The 19,654-nt window shown below is 42.2% G+C and overlaps 1 protein-coding gene and 1 long non-coding RNA gene across 2 annotated transcripts in view; one reads left to right on the top strand and one right to left on the bottom strand.

Annotated features, from left to right (window-relative positions):
- The window catches only part of LOC122922297, an 87,231-nt gene extending 71,108 nt beyond the window's left edge, over positions 1-16,123 (top strand). Inside the window, exon 3 of the long non-coding RNA XR_006387122.1 lies at positions 16,012-16,123. This is a non-coding gene — a long non-coding RNA (uncharacterized LOC122922297). The remainder of the gene's footprint in view (positions 1-16,011) is intronic.
- The window catches only part of CFAP95 (cilia and flagella associated protein 95), a 72,700-nt gene continuing 69,119 nt past the window's right edge, over positions 16,074-19,654 (bottom strand). The window contains exon 6 of the mRNA XM_044272855.1: positions 16,074-16,547. Within this exon, the coding sequence (XP_044128790.1) occupies positions 16,356-16,547 (192 nt within the window). The 3' untranslated portion in view covers positions 16,074-16,355. The remainder of the gene's footprint in view (positions 16,548-19,654) is intronic.

The following is a 19,654-nucleotide window of genomic DNA, read 5'->3' as shown; positions in this document are numbered from 1 at the left end:
TCTACTCTAGGGGTGCATCAGGGGGGCTTCAAATGGGACATGGTGTAAAAAAAAACAGTCCAGCAAAACCTGCCTTCCAAAAACCGTATGGCATTCCTTTCCTTCTGCGCCCTGCCGTGTGCCCGTACAGCGGTTTACGACCACATATGGGGTGTTTCTGTAAACTACAGAATCAGGGCCATAAATAATGAGTTTTGTTTGGCTGTTAACCCTTGCTTTGTAACTGGAAAAAAAAAATTAAAATGGAAAATCTGCCAAAAAAGTGAAATTTTTAAATTGTATCTCTATTTTCCATTAAATCTTGTGCAACACCTAAAGGGTTAACAAAGTTTGTAAAATCCGTTTTGAATACCTTGAGGGGTGTAGTTTCTTAGATGGGGTCACTTTTATGGAGTTTATAATCTGGGGGTGCATCAGGGGGCTTCAAATGGGACTTGGTGTCAAAAAACCGGTCCATAAAAATCAGCCTTCCAAAAAACAAACGGCGCACCTTTCCCTCTACGCCCCGCTGTGTGGCCGTACAGTAGTTTACGGCCACATATGGGGTGTTTCTGTAAACAGCAGAGTCAGGGCAATAAAGATACAGTCTTGTTTGGCTGTTAACCCTTGCTTTGTTAGTGGAAAAAATGGGTTAAAATGGAAAATTAGGCAAAAAAATGAAATTCTCAAATTTCATCGCCATTTGCCAATAACTCTTGTGCAACACCTAAAGGGTTAACGACGTATGTAAAATCAGTTTTGAATACCTTGAGGGGTGTAGTTTCTTAGATGGGGTCACTTTTAGGGAGTTTCTCCTCTAGGGGTGCATCAGGGGGCTTCAAATGGGACATGGTGTAAATAAACCAGTCCATAAAAATCAGCCTTCCAAAAACCAAACGGCGCTCCTTTCACTCTACACCCCGCTGTGTGGCCGTACAGTAGTTTACGGCCACATATTGGGTGTTTCTGTAAACGGCAGAGTCAGGGCAATAAAGATACCATCTTGTTTGGCTGTTAACCCTTGCTTTGTTAGTGGAAAAAATGGGTTAAAATGAAAAATTAGACAAAAAAATAAAATTCTCAAATTTCCTCCCCATTTGCCAATAACTCTTGTGCAACACCTAAAGGGTTAACAACGTATTCAAAATCAGTTTTGAATACCTTGAGGGGTGTAGTTTCTTAGATGGGGTCATTTTTGGGTGGTTTCTATTATGTAAGCCTCGCAAAGTGACTTGAGACCTGAACTGGTCCCTAAAAATTGAGTTTTTGTAAATTTCTGAAAAATTTCAAGATTTGCTTCTAAACTTCTAAGCCTTATAACATCCCCAAAAAATAAAATATCATTCCCAAAATAATTCAAACATGAAGTAGACATATGGGGAATGTAAAGTCATCCAAATTTTTGGGGGTATTACTATGTATTACAGAAGTAGAGAAACTGGAACTTTGAAATTTGCTAATTTTTCCAAATTTTTGTTAAATTTGATATTTTTTGGTGCAAAAAATATAATTTTTTTGACTTCATTTTACCAGTGTCATGAAGTACAATATGTGACGAAAAAACTATCTCAGAATGGCCTGGATAAGTCAAAGCGTTTTAAAGTTATCAGCACTTAAAGTGACTCTGGTCAGATTTGCAAAAAATGGCCTGGTCCTTAAGGTGAAATAGGGCTGTGTCCTTAAGGGGTTAAAGAATTCCTTCACTTCATAAAAGAAATTGTAAACTCAGTAGAAACCTCAAAGGACATGCTAAAAAGCATAGCTATTGCCCTTAAAGTGAAGCTCTGCTTTGAGGCCATTTTAATGAGGTATTACCATCTTTAACATTTATGGCATAAATGCTTAATAAGTGCAAGCTCAAAGTTAGGAGGCTGTCCTCTTTCCCCATGAATGTAAACTGGGAGGGGGTCATGCTTGTGTATGGCCCTCTCCATTAAAATCTATGCGAGCTACAGCATTGAACTCTGAACAACTCCTATATGTGATATTGTTAGCAAAACCAATCGGGGTACAAGTTGTGGCAAGGGCGGACTGGCACCATATAGTGGCCTTGGAAAAAAAAATAAAAGTGGACCAACCAATATGACAGTAGGTGGGGCAACACAGGTAGGCAGTGCCAACACAAGTAGGCGGGGTCAGCCATACCATCTGCAATCAGGCCACAGGCCTCTTCCAGCCTGTGACCTTAGATGCCTGCGTCCCTGTGTCATCTGTACACTGTCTCATATGTATTATCCTGATGATGGTGATACAGTTAAATTGATAAGGGCGCATGTGGTACCCTGCCGGGTACATAAGTACCTGATGCTTTCATTGTCAATTAATACCGGAAGTGTCAGATCATTGCATACCCAGTGGCTTGGGGAGGCTCAGATGGGCCCCATTGGCTCATCTGTAAATTTCCCGATAGGGTCTATGTCCAGTCTTTTCCCCTGAGCTGGGGTCACCCTGTAATAACCCTACACAGCTGAAATGATTCATTTGCAAAAAACATTTTTCTGAGAATGGATTCCTCACAGAAGCTATGGTTAGAGGCGTACCTTCAATAAAGGCAGACCACAAGACTGCTATGGGGCTAGGGGGGAGGGCGTTCTGGCACTGATTTCCTGTTGCAAGTTGAAAACACTGCATTTTTCCACCCCTAGGAGGAGCTCAGTGCAAAGACATTATTATACCTTTCATTGCAATGTATAAATTCCTATGCACTGAGCTCCCCCTAGTGGTAGCTGCAGGCAGGCACCTTTATAATATGTGAAATGAAGCTGAAGAATTTAGCAATGTACTTATGCCAGTTGTCTGGTGTAAATATATTGAGAAATGTAATGTACAGTATGAGCACCATAATTTTGACACACTTCACACTCAGAAGTTGGATTAATTGGGTGAGGTTGGGGGGTGATTTTTTTTATTACATTTTTTTCTGCTTAATAAAAAATATTACATTTGTCAGAAATCTGGGGCACTGTGCTTTGCGTTCCAAATTGTCTGGGAAGTTTAGCTATGGAGCCCTATGAGATCTGTGTATGCCCCTGGCTATGGCAATACTTGCTCTATCACAGTTCCCACAACGCTACAGGATTTTGTTGGATTGTTCCCAGAGAAAATATATTATACAGGCTAAAAAAATTGCTGCCATTGCAGTTCTGTATTAAGATCTTTAAACTTACTCTAAACTAGACCTTCACTATAATAATCAGTTTTCCTTTTGTAAAGTAGTTCATTTTGATTAGTTGTGTTTTTTTGCCCCCTAACCTGCATGATCAGAAAATGCCGCTGTAACAGTCTGTAAGTGCTGTAAGCTTGTGTATCCACCTGACATGTAGGAGTTAATGTATGGCATACATAACAGTGCCAAAGTATGAGACACAGAGGTAGGAAATCAGGACATGCCGAAACTTTTCTAAAGTTTTCATCTTTATTTATTTTCTTCAAGTACATGCAGCCAGGGCCGTCTTCTCCTCAGCTGCCCCCTCACAGAAGCTATTTATTATAACTTCTACATCTGGTTTTCCTGTTTTGTCGACAATTATTTTAATTTTGTCATGCCAGTGTTGAACATCTGCACCAGCAGAATGGCTTATGGCAAGCTCTATTCAGATGTGGAATTCCAGTGGGTATTACTCAAAGCTGCTGGTGTACAGTATGTGACTTCTTTTACAATACAGTACTCGGCTCCTGGTGGCGCTAGTTTTACAACTCACACATGATTATGTAGCGGGTTTAATTTATCCCTCTATGTCCTCATCATCTAGGATGGTAATAATACAATATGTTACTGATGCCTTCTTATCTATAACTGACACTTCTATTTAGGATATCCCCAGGGCTATATTTGCCACTAGGCACCTGTGGGTGGTTGCCCAAGACAGCTGAGTTTCAGGGGCAGTACTCTAATGCGTAATTTTTTTTCCTGGCCCTTATTTGTATGCGTGTAAGTGAGTGTATACATGCCTGCACACATTTATGCAAGTATGTATTGAGTTCTTATATGTATGACTGTAGGTGGAGAGTGTGCATATGTGTGTGCCAGTATACAATGAGTGTACAGATCATATTAGTAAATGTGTTTATGTATGTGGCGAGCGTGAATATATGGTCATGTCTGCATAAAAGTAGCAAGTATGTGTGAAGTAAAAAGAAAATGATACATGGTTTTAAACATTTTTTATAAATAAAAATCTGAAAAGTGTGGCATGCATTTGTATTCAGCCCCTTGTACTCTGATACACCTATATAGAATCCAGTGTGACAAATTGCCTTCAGAATTCACCTATTTAGTAAATAGAGTCCACCTGTGTGTAACTCATCTAATTATAACTAAAACTGTTCTGTGAAGGCCCCAGAGCTTTGTTAGAGAACATTAGTGATCAGCATCATGAAAACCAAGGAACACACCAGACAGGTCAGGGATAAAGCTGTGAAGAAGTGTAAAGCAGGGTGACATTATAAAAAAAATATATCACAAGCTCTGAACATCTCAAGAGCACTATTCAATCCATAATCCGGAAATGGAAGGAGTATGGAACAACTGCAAACCTACCAAGACATTACTGTACTCCTAAACTGACAGCCCAGGCAAGGAGAGCACGGAGTAGAAAAGCAGCCAAGAGGACCAAGGTCACTCTGGAGGAGCTGCAGGGATCCACAGATCAGGTGGGAGAATCTGTCCATAGGACAACTATTAGTCGTGTACAAATCTGGTCTTTATGGAAGAGTGGCAAGAAGAAACACATTTTTGAATGCAAGCCATAAGAAGTCCCATTTGTAGTTTGCCACAAGCCATGTAGGGTACGCAGCAAATATGTGGAAGATAGTGCTTTGGTCAGATGAGACTAAAGTAGAACTTTTTGGCCTAAATGCAAAACGCTATGTCTGGCGGAAAACACTGCATATAACCCTGAACACACCATTCACACCGTGAAACATGGTGGTGTCAGCATCATACTGTGGGGATGCTTTTCTTTAATAAGGATAGGGAAGGTGGTCAGAGTTGTTGGGAAGATGGATGGCGCTAAATACAGGGAAATCCTGGAGGAAAACCTGTTAAAGTCTGCAAAAGACTTGAGACTGGGGCGTAGGTTCGCCTTTCAGCAGAACGATGACTCTGAACTTAGAGCCAGAGCTACAATGGAATAGCTTAGATGGTTAGAATGGCCAGTCAAAGTCCCGACCTAAATCCTATTGAGAATCTGTGGCAAGATTTGAAAATTGCTGTTCAAAGATGCTCTCCATCCAATCTGACTGAGCTGGAGCTATTTTGAAAAGAATAATGGGCAAGAACTTCAGCCTCCAGATGTGAAAAGCTGGTAGATAAATAACTCAATATTTGCAGCTGTAATTGCAGCGAAAGTTGGTCCTACAATGTATTACCTAAGGGGGGCTGAATACAAATGCATGCCACTCTTTCTATATTTTCATTTATTAAAAATGTTGATAATAATGTATACATTTATTTTCATTTCACACATACTTGCTACTTTGTGTTGGTCTATCACATAAAATCGCCAAAAAATACAATTAAATTTGTGGGTGTAATGTGAAAAAATGTGGTAAAGTTCATGGAGTATGAATACTTTTTCATGGCACTATGGGGTCATTTACGATCAGAAATACTCCTATATTAGGCGTATTACTGGTGCAGAATGTGGCGTAAAGGTTATCTGCGCCGATATCTGCGACTTTTCCAGCTCACTCTAGGTCTGAAAAAAGTGGGCATAGAAAATGGTCTGAATGTAAGCCAGCAAGGAAGCTGGCTTCCATTTAGACCAGCAGTGGATACACCGAATTATGTAGGGGCCGGCTCCGCTACATAACTTTGGCAGATCCACCACCAGTGCAGGGGCTTATTAACACTGTCGTCTAAAACACTCGTCTTAATAAATGACCCCATATATATATATATATATATATATATATATATTGTGAGACAGTGACAGGTCTCACTCAGGTTAGAGGCAAGGAAGGGGTGGATAGTTCGGTCCACACCCCTGTTCCACCACAGGTAAGAGAAGCTGGAGGTAATCAGCCTGGCACAAAGCACCTCCCAGAGTGTCAGAAAGGGGGGAGTGTGGCACCTGTGGACAGAGGCCTGGGGGCTCTGTCTGTGTGGTCTCAGCTGGGCAAGGCTGAGGGACCACAAAGCTGGGTGATAGCCTGGAGTTGGGGGACACAGCGACGCCTGGGAGGGTCGCAGGGCCATAGTCAGGCAGACTACTGAGCCCCAATCCCCCACAAGAAATACTGAACTGGAGGCAGTGGGCGTACTGTGCTCTGTACAGCCAGGAGGCTGTGGGACATTGGCTGACAAAGCCGCACGAGTTCACAGGGTGTGAACTGGGACCTAGGTGAGTCAGGAAACTTTATGTTTAGTTAGAGCCTGGACGGGCGAGTGTTTATTATTTTGTCATTTTATTGTTGCTGGTGTTGAACAATAAATACACTGTTTGGACCTGAAACTTGGAGTCCTAAAGGCGTATCTGTGAGAATGACCCCCGGAGAAGAGCTAACCCCCCACAATATATATATACAGTACAGACCAAAAGTTTGGACACACCTTCTCATTCAAAGAGTTTTCTTTATTTTCATGACTATGAAAATTGTAGATTCACACTGAAGGCATCAAAACTATGAATTAAAACATGTGGAATTATATACATAACAAAAAAGTGTGAAACAACTGAAAATATGTCATATTCTAGGTTCTTCAAAGTAGCCACCTTTTGCTTTGATTACTGCTTTGCACACTCTTGGCATTCTCTTAATGAGCTTCAAGAGGTAGTCACCTGAAATGGTTTTCACTTCACAGGTGTGCCCTGTCAGGTTTAATAAGTGGGATTTCTTGCCTTATAAATGGGGTTGGGACCATCAGTTGCATTGTGGAGAAGTCATGTGGATACACAGCTGATAGTCCTACTGAATAGACTGTTAGAATTTGTATTATGGCAAGAAAAAAGCAGCTAAGTAAAGAAAAACGAGTGGCCATCATTACTTTAAGAGTTACATCGTGGATGGAAGAGTTGGATTTGAGTTACATCGTGAAAACTCATATCCGACAGTATATTCTAACACAGAGGCGTTCCCATGGTGATGGGGACGCTTCAAGCTAGAATATACTACGAACTGTGTACATGACTGCCCCCTGCTGCCTGGCAGCACCCGATCTCTTACAGGGGGCTGTGATCCGCACAATTAATTGTGCGTATCATAGCCCCCTGTAAGAGATTAGGGGCTGCCAGGCAGCAGGGGGCAGACCCCCCTCCCTCCCCAGTTTGAATATCATTGGTGGCCAGTGCGTCCCTCCCTCCCTCTATTGTATTATCATTGGTGGCCAGTGTGCGCCCCCCCCGGCCCCCCCTCCCTCCCTCTATTGTATTATCATTGGTGGCCAGTGTGCGCCCCCCCCGGCCCCCCCTCCCTCTATTGTATTATCATTGGTGGCCAGTCTGCGCCCCCCCCGGCCCCCTCTCCCTCCCTCTATTGTATTATCAGTGGTGGCCAGTGTGTGGCCCCCCCGGCCCCCCCTCTATTGTATTATCATTGGTGGCCAGTCTGCGGCCCCCCCTCCCTCTATTGTATTATCATTGGTGGCCAGTGTGCCTCCCTCCCTCTAGCCTCCCCCCCCCCGATCATTGGTGGCAGCGGAGACCCCCGATCGGAGTCCAGGTTTAATCGCTGGGGCTCCGATCGGTAACCATGGCAACCAGGACGCTACTGCAGTCCTGGTTGCCATGGTTACTTGCCAATATTAGAAGCATTATACCTACCTGCTGCGCTGTCTGTGACCGGCCGGGAGCTCCTCCTACTGGTAAGTGACAGGTCTGTGCGGCGCATTGCTTAATGATCTGTCACTTAACAGTAAGAGGAGCTCCTGGCCGCTCACAGACAGCGCAGCAGGTAAGTATGATGCTTCTAATATTGCTAAGTAACCATGGCAACCAGGACTGCAGTAGCGCCCTGGTTGCCATGGTTACCGATCGGAGCCCCATCGATTAAACTGGGACTCTGATCGGAACTCTCCGCTGCCACCAATGATCGGGGTGGAGGGGAGAGGAGAGGCCGCACACTGGCCACCAATGATATTAATACAATAGAGGGAGGGAGGGGGGGCCGGGGGGGGGGGGCCGAACACTGGCCACCAATGATAATACAATAGAGGGAGGGAGGGGGGCCGGGGGGGGCGCACACTGGCCACCAATGATAATACAATAGAGGGAGGGAGGCGGGGCCGGGGGGGCGCACACTGGCCACCAATGATAATACAATAAAGGGAGGGAGGGGGGCCGGGGGGGCCTTACACTGGCCACCAATGATATTAATACAATAGAGGGAGGGGGGGCCGGGGGGGCCGCACTGGCCACCAATGAAATTAAAACTGGGGAGGGAGGGGGGGTCCGCCCCCTGCTGCCTGGCAGCCCCTGATCTCTTACAGGGGGCTCACAGCCCCCTGTAAGAGATCGGGTGCTGCCAGGCAGCAGGGGGCAGTCATGTATACAGTCAGGGCCGCCTTTACCAAGGGGAAAAAGGGGCAGCTGCCCCGGGCCCAGTTGCTCCTGGGGGGCCCAAGTCAGCTGCCTCTTGAGCCCTGCTAGCCACTGCCCCGGGTGTCATGCTGTCAGCTGTGTCCAGGCTGCCCTGGGTGTCCAGGCATCGTACTGTGTTAGAGCTGTGAATGTGATCTAGGACCTTAATGACATCATCACCACGTGACCAGTAACCTAGCAATATTACTGGTCACATGGCTATGAGGTCATCACAGGTCCTGTGGAGTGTTGTAGAAGTTAACTGTGGAGCTTTTTTGTGTGAAGATTACATCAGAAAAAGGTGACAGGGGCTGTTATGTTAATATACTGTAAACTACTGTATAGTGGGATGCTGTATACTGTGTGGTGGGCTGTATACTGTGTGGGGCTGTATACTGTGGGAGCTGTATACTGTGGGGGCTGTATACTGTGTGGGACTGTATACTGTGTGGTGGGCTGTATACTGTGTGGGGCCTGTATACTGTGTGGTAGGCTGTATACTGTGTGGTGGGCTGTATACTGTTTAGTGGTCTGTATACTGTGTGGGGGCCTGTATACTGTGTGGGGGCCTGTATACTGTGGGGGCCTGTATACTGTGGGGGCCTGTATAATGTGGGGGTCTGTATACTGTGGGTGTGGTATAGTGTGGAGTGCTATACTTCTGTACTGTATAGTGTGGGGGGCTGTATTGTGTATAGTTTGGGGTGCTGTATACAGTGAGGTGTTGTATACTGTGAGGTGTTGTATACTGTGGGCTGCTATACTGCTCTACTATATACTGTGGGGTACTGTATAGTGTGGGGGGCTGTATCGTGTATAGTTTGTGGTGCTGTATACGGTGAGGTGCTATACTGTGGGGTGTTGTATACTGTGAGGTGTTGTATACTGTGGGGTGCTGTATACTGTGGGCTGCTATACTGCTCTACTATATACTGTGGGGTACTGTATAGTGTGGGGTGCTATACTGCATACTGTGTGGTGCTGTATACTGTAGGGTGCTATACTGCATACTGTGGGGTGCTGGGGTGCACTGTAACACTAGGGTGAGCCGAGCCCTGGTCTCCTTCCTGCAGAGCGGTGCCCACTTCCAGCCTGAGCCCAGCTGCCCAGAACACTGATCCTGAGCCCCGGTCTCCTTCCTGCAGAGCGGTGCCCACTCATCAACTGGATTCACATTCCCTACACCTGAATGTAATTGAAACCTTTGGAACATGTGACACTACTAAATAGCACCACAGACTGTCGCAAATGTTACTGATGCCCATTCCAGTTCAGGAAGGAGATCCCAGATGACACCATCTCTTGTTTCATCAGGGGCTTGCTCATTGTCAGGAGTGCATACAGACACGTGATGACTATACATACCACTGAGTCACATTATGAGTTATTGTGATGAAATTCACGCAAATTGGATCCAGCTGTTTTGATGATGGTTTGGTTTCCACTTACCGATGATACATTATTTTAGTCTCAGTGAATGACACAATTGATATCAGTAAAGATTTTCAATGTAAATCTTTCATTCATTGAGATCCTGGGACATTAATGGCATGGCTTAGTGGACAGTGGTTGTGGGTTAGCAGGCAAGGGGTGTGGCGTGCAAGATGCAACCATGTGTGTCAAAACTGTGCCAAATTTCTGGAGCAAAGTAAAGGTAAATTTACACAGATCCGCCCCCCCAAAAAAACAGTTGCAACACGTACGTGCAAAATACATACAGTCGTCTGAATGCACCCTGAAGTCGCTGATCAGATGATTGGCTTGTCCAAGGGCTTGTTTGCAGACTCACTGTCACACCCAGTGCTGCATCCCCTTCATTCTCAGGACCGGTGGATTCCCAGAGTTTACTATATGATAGCAGTGTGCCATCACTTTAAAAGAGAAGAAAGCTCTTTAAGAGGGTTGTGTCAAATGCAGTGTTGTCTATATGTCCCATATGCCCATGAGTCTAGTGATATTTTCTCTGGTAAAATGACCAGGATCCCAATATGCCCCACATGGGTCTGTCGGGTGCTGTTGGTGTCCGTCAAGTGACGGATCTGACATTCTGTCATTTTTGTTGTTCTGCTATGCCAGAAAAGGCAAACTGACATGGCTGCAGATGTGAACTGATTCTTACAAACAAAGAAGACTACATTAGCCAGGTTCACGCATTTATTAAACATGGGCAAACTTTTATGCTGATTTGTACATATGTGCGAACAAATTTAGGCTAAAGGGATTGTGATTACAATTCACTTACATTATTAGAATACTGCTGTTTGTACAAAATGAAAGGGGTTGTCTTCAGTTCCCCACCTATTCAATGCAGAAGGCTTCAGCAGTCCCACGCCAGTTTGTGTACAAGCTGCCAGCGATGATCCCTTTAAGCTGGGGACAGACCTTCCAATTTTGTCAATCAATTTGCCAGACCATGCTTCTGTGGTCGGTGGAAACAGGTTGGAGTAGTTTTCTGTTCTGATAAGATCTGCAAGCTTTTCCATGCAGTATGCAGTTTTATTCCATAAGTAGCGGTTTGTATTACCCAACATGACTTCTGGATTTAGCTGTCTCTTAAGAAACATGCTGATTACAGTGAAAGGAACAAGATTGTTGTTTTTTTTTTCCGTCTAACATGAACGTTAGCACATGACTGGCTTACAAATTCCATCATTGCATTCTTTCTTTTATTAAGGTCAGCAATATGTTGAGATTTAGGCTTGTTTAATGCACGCCATATTATTAATAGTTCTCCTTACGTGAACCATGCACTGATGAACCTGTGATAAATCATAAAAAAACTAACAAAGTTCTAAAGCTCCAGGAAGCGAACACTGTCCTACAGCAAACTCAAAAAGAAGTCCCGCCTTTCCAATTGTCTTCTTTTAATGAACATTTTTACATGGAATGGTTTTTAGTTCCACTAATTAAATGAAGAAAAATTTAAGTTTTTTTTTGCCTTTTTGTTCTTTTTCTGACTGATCTATACTTTCAATAGGTCATCGGTAGGGATGAGCGAATCGACTTCGGATGAAACATCCAAAGTCAATTTGCATAAAAATTTGTTCCAATACTGTACGGAGCAGGAGCTCTGTACAGTGTTAGAATGTATTGGCTCCGATGAGCCGAAGTTATTGCTTTGCGAAGTCTCGCAAGACTTCGGGTAATACATTTTATAAATTAAGTTGTACTGTAAAAAAAACATTTCCCGAACTCGGGTTCGGTTCCAAGTAGTATCTTTGCTCATCCCTAGTCATCGGCATCTGATCGGTGGGGGTCCCACACCCGGGATCCCAAACAATCATCTGTTTGAGAAGGCAGTGACACTCCCAGTAGCGCTACAGCCTTCTCAAAACTTCCCGTAGACTAGTGACGTTACGACCATAGTTCAAGAGGCCTAGGAGCAACTCAGCCCCAATGAAGTGATTCGACCCCTGCTGATCTGATTCTGGTGACCTATCCAAAATATAGATCATCAGTCAGAAAATGGCGGATAACCCCTTAAAGGGGTTTTCTAGGAATAAAAGAAAAATAGCTACATAATGTCAAAAAGAAGACATATTCACTTCCAAAGATTCCCTGTCAATGCCATTCCCTTATTGTTTTGCTGCTCTCTACCGCCCATCCTGGCTTGACATCAGGGCCGTCTTTACCAAGGGGCAAAAGGGGCAGCTGCCCCGGGCCCAGTTGCTCCTGGGGGGCCCAAGGCAGCTGCCTCTTGAGCCCTGCTAGCCACTGCCCCGGGTGTCAGGCTGTCAGCTACACAGGGGTGCTGCCATGCCATGCCTGCCGGCACTGAGTCCAGGCATCGTGCTGTTAGAGCTGTGAATGTGATCTAGGACCTTAGATGACATCGTCACCATGTGACCAGTAACCTAGCAATATTACTGGTCACATGGCTATGAGGTCATCACAGGTCCTACCACTAGTGTTGCAGGAGAAGTTTGCCTTAACTGTGGAGCTTTTTTTGTGAAGATTACATCAGAAAAAGGTGACAGGGGCTGTTATGCTAATATACTGTAAACTACTGTATAGTGGAGTGTTGTATACTGTGGGGGGCCTGTATACTGTGTGGGACTGTATACTGTGGGGGGCCTGTATAATGTGGGGGCCTGTATACTGTGGGGGGGGGGCTGTATACTGTGGGGGGCCTGTATACTGTGGGGGGGGGGGTCTGTATACTGTGGGGGGGCCTGTATTCTGTGGGGGGGGGGGCTGTATACTGTGGAGGGTCTGTATACTGTGGGGGGGGGGGGCTGTATAGTGTGGGGGGCCTGTATAGTATGGGGGGACTGTATAGTATGGGGGGCTGTATACTGTGTGGGGGCCTGTATACTGTGGGGGGCCTGTATACTGTGGGGGGCCTGTATAGTGTGGAGTGCTATACTGCTGTACTGTATACTGTGGGGGGCTGTATACTGTATGTGCTGTATAGTGTGGAGTGCTATACTGCTGTACTGTATAGTGTGGGGGGCTGTATAGTGAGGGGTGCTGTATCGTGTATAGTTTGGGGTGCTGTATACGGTGAGGTGCTATACTGCTCTACTGTATACTGTGAGGTGGGGTGCTGTATACTGTGGGCTGCTATACTGCTCTACTATATACTGTGGGGTACTGTATAGTGTGGGGTGCTATACTGCATACTGTGTGGTGCTGTATACTATAGGGTGCTATACTGTATACTGTGGGGTGCTGCGGTGCACTGTAACACTAGGGTAAGCCGAGCCCTGGTCTCCTTCCTGCAGAGCGGTGCCCACTTCCAGCCTGAGCCCAGCTGCCCAGAGCACTGATCCTGAGCCGCTGGAGTCTTCAGAACTGGAAGTATTTACATGAATAACAAGGAATAACTAAATTAAAAACAAAGGACGGAAGGTATGTAGAAGAGAATAAAGGGCTAGCCGACTGCCTTAATGAATACTTCTGTTCAGTTTTTACAGAAGAAAAAGGAGAAGGACCTCCACTAGAAAGGATGACTAATAAATCGTTAAAATTATTAAAAGAGCTTAGTGGTGAGCTGGCAAAACCGTTAACAGATTTATTTAACCAATCATTAGTAACAGGAGTCGTCCCGGAAGATTGGAAATTGGCAAATGTCGTGCCCATTCACAAGAAAGGTAGTAAGGAGGAATCGAGCAACTATAGACCAGTGAGTCTGACATTAATAGTAGGCAAATTAATGGAAACCCTATTAAAGGATAGGATTGTGCAACATCTAAAATCCCATGGATTGCAAGATGAAAAACAACATGGGTTTACTTCAGGGAGATCATGTCAAACTAATCTTATAGATTTTTTTGACTGGGTGACTAAAATAATAGACGGTGGAGGTGCAGTAGACATCGCATATCTAGATTTTAGTAAGGCTTTTGACACTGTCCCACACAGAAGACTTATCAATAAACTGCAGTCATTGAGCATGGACTCCCATATTGTTGAGTGGATTAGGCAGTGGCTGAGTGACAGACAACAGAGGGTTGTAGTCAATGGAGAACATTCAAAACAAGGTCATGTTACCAGTGGGGTTCCACAGGGATCTGTACTGGGACCAATTTTGTTTAATATCTTCATAAGTGATATTGCAAAAGGCCTCGATGGTAAGGTTTGTCTTTTTGCTGATGACACAAAGATATGTAACAGGGTTGATGTTCCTGGAGGGAAACACCAAATGGAAAAGGATTTAGGAAAACTAGAAGAATGGTCAGAACTCTGGCAACTGAAATTTAATGGGGATAAGTGCAAGATAATGCACCTGGGGCGTAAAAACCCAAAGGCAGAATATAGAATATTTGACACAGTCCTGACCGCAGTATCTGAGGAAAGGGATTTAGGAGTAATTATTTCAGAAGACTTAAAGGTAGGAAGACAATGTAATAGAGCAGCACGAAATGCCAGCAGAATGCTTGGATGTATAGGGAGAGGTATAAGCAGTAGAAAGAGTGAAGTGCTTATGCCGCTGTACAGATCACTGGTGAGACCTCACTTGGAGTATTGTGCGCAGTACTGGAGGCCATATCTCCAGAAGGATATTGATACTTTGGAGAGAGTTCAGAGAAGAGCTACTAAACTGGTACATGGATTGCAGGATAAAACTTACCAGGAAAGGTTAAAGGACCTTAATATGTATAGCTTGGAAGAAAGAAGAGACCGAGGGGATATGATAGAAACTTTTAAATACATAAAGGGAATCAACTCGGTAAAGGAGGAGAGCATATTTAAAAGAAGAAAAACTACCACAAGAGGACACAGTTTTAAATTAGAGGGGCAAAGGTTTAAAAGTAATATCAGGAAGTATTACTTTACTGAGAGAGTAGTGGATGCATGGAATAGCCTTCCTGCAGAAGTGGTAGCTGCAAATACAGTGAAGGAGTTTAAGCATGCATGGGATAGGCATAAGGCTATCCTTCATATAAGATAGGACCAGGGACTATTCATAGGATTCACTGTACTCTACCAGATGTGTGGATTTTTTGTGTGTGTGTTGTGGTGGAGGCTGTGATTGCCTGCTAAGGTGTGGGAAGGCGGGATCCAGGGGGCCCAAGTAAATTTTTGCCCAGGTTCCAATCAATATTAAAGACGGCCCTGCTTGACACGCTACATTGCTACTCCAAATTCTCTCAGCAGAGACGTTATTAGGGGTAAAAGAAGAATGGGGGATTTAGCAAAGCAGGGTGTGAAAGATGTCTGTGTGGCAATCTTTGCAGAGGCGAATCATGGCTGGAAGAAGACATCATAATGGTTTGAGCCAAATGGAGAAGATGGGAAAATGACTCCAATCAGATAAGATGTTATCTGTGAGTTACTGGATTTAGCTGTTCATTTTGCCTTTGACTGCGTCTAATCAGTATTTTATTAATTTGTCCAGTCTGTACTGTGGTGATATTCTGCAGAGCACTTGTGAAGTATCTGATAAATTTATTCAGTCATGGTATGGTGGTGTTATTCAGCTACTGGATGATTATGATGTTATGCAGTCACGGTGTGGTGCTTTTATTAAGCCGCTGTGTGGTGGTGTTATGCAGTCATAGTATGGCGTTGTTATTTAGTTACTGTATTTATTATTAGAGTTACCTATATATTCGTATACTGTATTTCCCAGTAGAGTACATGAGTTTTGTGGACCACAGTGCACACCACTGAACACCAGAATATGGCTATGCACTATGTGTAAATTACAAATAAGGACCAACAATAATTTTATTGTTGATCTTCCCCTTTGTGTGTAAGTTAGCTCCCCCTAATGGTGGCTGTAAGAAGGCTTAATTTCATTATTTAACTTTAAGAGATATAATATTAAATTTAGACATAAAAGATTATATAAAAAAAAGACACAAAAAGGATAGGTACACTTTAAGCCCTACTATAACTTAGGAACCTAAAACAGGCAACATACAGCAGTAGCACCATAGGGTCATTTTTTAGGCTTTTCAAAAAAAATTACTATTCCCATTCAATGTATTAGCTCGTCTTTTTATGATCAGGAGGAAATAAAGTTCACGCTCTTTAACACATCTCTAATTGCTATTTTTCTTTATAGGTAGCAGCTAGACCATGTTGACCCTGGGATCTCAAAAAGAGAAGATTTCACCAATACATCGTCCTATCCCTAAAAACATGGGCAACTCTAGGTGGATTAAGGCGGACATTTTATTAGAATGAAAAGTTTTCGTATAATATTTATTTAGTAAGAATCACGTGACAGCTGAGGCTGAGTAGTTTCATCTTTACTAAACGACTAACATCTCTGTGCAAAAGAAGTTAAAATACACTGTCCAGGTAGTCATTTTCATATTTAGTTTCAATATTATAAAAAAAGTTATAATTGAGACGTCTAAATCAATCTATGATGACATCATCTGAGCTCAAGAATATATTTTAGCTTCAAAGGTGTGGTGTGATGGGGCAAGTTGGTTTGAAGACCTTATGTTTCACTTCTCTATTGGCATATATGCCGCTTTCATCTTGCCAGGTGTTCCTTCCATGTCTCCTGTAGTCCGCTGTGTCCGTAAATTGGGATTGGCATTTCTTGAAGGCAGAAGAATAGTCTGGAACTTCAGGAACTTTGTTTATATTCTGTTTTCAAAAGCAAAATCATAATTTATAGTACACATGGTGCAGGCTAGTAAAATACATTATTAGTATTATAAAGCATAGTAAGAGAGATTACAGAAGATTGCAGGCTGCAGGTGGCCATACCCCCACTGGGAATATGGATATATGGGATCATGTAGAGACAAAAAGACAAAAAATTGAGGAATTTTCATTTAATCATTCTGCAGATTTAAATTTTGAACCACCAATTGAGAAAAATATGTCAGAGACATTTAAGGAAGTAGAGCACCTTCTACATAAACAATTACGGCAAAGGTGGGAGATAAAAACTTTGAATCAATATATACACATAGGTAAAGTCCCTAAAGGACTATTACTAACTAAAACCCCAGCCCAAGATCTATGCAGTACAGAATTTAATGAAGAATGGGACACTCTACTATTAACACAATCAATATCCTTAACAAAATTAATAGTAAAAAGAAGAGGACAAATATTGGAATATACAAATGAAAAAATAAATCAAATAAAAACAAAAATAGATCAATTTCCTAAAAATGAAGAATACAATAAATGGCAAGAGAGATTATGTAGAAGTCTTGATAAAATAGAACAAGAAATTTTATATAAAAAATTGAAAAAATATAATTATAATATTAGGATAGAACCTGACAGAGAAGAACAAAGAAATTTGGAAAATAGGGATAATATTCAGAGACGAGAAGAAAAAGAAAGAGCTCAAGAAAACCCCCCAAAAATACAACAGACTAGATATACTATACCAGTCACAAATAAATACGAAGCCCTTTCTAACGAACATTTTTTAGATGGGACCCCCCCTCACCACAGAACAAGGACACGACACAGATCACAGTCACAAGAACGCCAACACTCACCACCAATGAGGAGACATTATTCACCTCCACCATTGAGACATCAGTACAATTTACGTCACAGATATCAGAATCACAGAAATTATCAACCGAACAAAGCACAACACTTACAAGACACACAATGGTTGACACCAACACGGGACAATGGGGAAACACGTTACCACAAAGAAAAGACACAAAACAAAAACAGAAAAAAACACGGAGAGGACGAAAGAAAACACTACCACAGGACATAAAAGAAATGGATGCTATTGTAAATTTGAGCGACACAAAATTGTCTGATGCACAAATTAGGGTGTTAAATAAAGGGTTAAAATTTGCACCGACACCAAGGGTTAGTAAATTTGAAGCATATATTGGGGTAGAAAAATTCATAAGGAAAATTTGTTTGAAAAAATATTTCTTAAAAAATCCAATTTTAGCACAGGTGGAGAAAAATCATAAATATACACATACAGAACTAAAGGAAACCTCAAAAAAATTTCCCAGACAAGAGATAGGTCAGGAAATTGCAGCTTTTAGGCAATGTGTCAGCTCTGATATAAGGAACTTAAAATATGGACGAAACACTAAAAGCAATATAACGAATCAAGAAAGACAGGCAATTAAACAGCTTCAAAAACAAGAAAATTTGACAATACGACCGGCAGATAAGGGAGGAGCCATAGTAATAATGGACACAGAAAAGTATAATAATGAATGTCTAAGACAATTAACAGATTTGAACACGTATATTAAATTAAAAGGAGATCCGGGAGAACAGTTCCATCAGGAACTCCTACAATATTGCAAAAAGGGATTGGATAGTAACATTTTATTACAACAGGAATACGATTTTATTATTAAAACGCAACAAAGATTGCCAGTATTTTATTGTCTCCCTAAAATTCATAAAGATCCAAAAAACCCCCCCGGCCGCCCCATAATTTCAGGGATCGGATCTTTGACCTCAAACTTGTCACAATATATAGACAGAATGTTACAACCATCGGTAAAAAAAAGTGTGTCATATATAAAAGATACTACCCAGATCATTGAAATTTTGGAAAAATTAGAATACAATCCAGATTGGATTATGGGGACATTAGATGTGAACTCCCTATACGATCATAAGTCATGAACAGGGAGTCACAGCAATGAAAAAACAATTAGAGAAGAACAGTGGATTTCATTCTGAACAGATAAGTTTTTTGGAAGAGGGGGTAAAATTTATTTTGTCACATAATTATTTTTATTTTGGATCTGACTTTTACCTCCAAACAAGGGGGACGGCCATGGGCACCAGGTTTGCCCCCAGTTATGCGAATCTGTTTATGACAGATTGGGAGGACACCCACATTGGTCCTAAACTGGGGACAGACCTGGTGCTCTGGCAACGTTTTATAGATGATGTCATTTTTATTTGGAAAGGCGGAAGAGAGGAACTTTTAATGTTTTTAGAAGATATAAATGTAAATACTTTTAACCTAAAGTTTACTAGTAATATGAATAATATAGAAACTGAATTTTTGGATCTTTTAATTAAAACTGAAGAGGGAAAATATATATGTAGTACATTTCAGAAGCCGACATGGAGAAACAGCTATATATTATTCAGCAGCTGCCATCTTCCTAGATGGCTGCTGAATATACCAACAGGACAATTTGGCAGACTTAGACGTAACTGTACAAAAGTGGAACAGTTTGAGAAAGAAGCTGAGGATATGAAAATACATTTTTTAAATAAAAAGTATCCAATAAACATAGTAGAAAATTCACTAACCAAGATAAGAGAAAAGGATAGAAACACCTTCTTTGAACCTAAAAATAAAAAAAAGGATAAAAATAAGAAAGAGAAAGGGAGTGGGGACTTGAAAGATGAAACACCAAGAATCATCCTACCCTTCAATCCTGAATATAAGAAAGTGGAACAAATTATCAGACGCTATTGGCATCACATTTTGGAAGATAAAACTATAGGTACATTAATATCAAAAAATCCACAATTTGTGTATACAAAAGCACAAAACCTAGGATGCAAAATAGCACCAACGACAAAACAAACCACAATAAAAAAGAAAGGAATACTACAACAGTGGAATCATTTAAAAGGGTTTTACAGATGTGGTAGATGCTCAAACTGTAAACAAACCACTTTTTCGAAAAAAACACTAGAGGTACAATCTATACGAAACAATTTTAAAATCGAAATAAATGACTTACTTACATGTAATTCTGATAATGTATTATATCTGA

This window comes from Bufo gargarizans, chromosome 1 (genome assembly GCF_014858855.1).
Source record: "Bufo gargarizans isolate SCDJY-AF-19 chromosome 1, ASM1485885v1, whole genome shotgun sequence".
NCBI lineage: Eukaryota > Metazoa > Chordata > Amphibia > Anura > Bufonidae > Bufo > Bufo gargarizans.
This window is presented reverse-complemented; position numbering and strand designations above follow the sequence as displayed.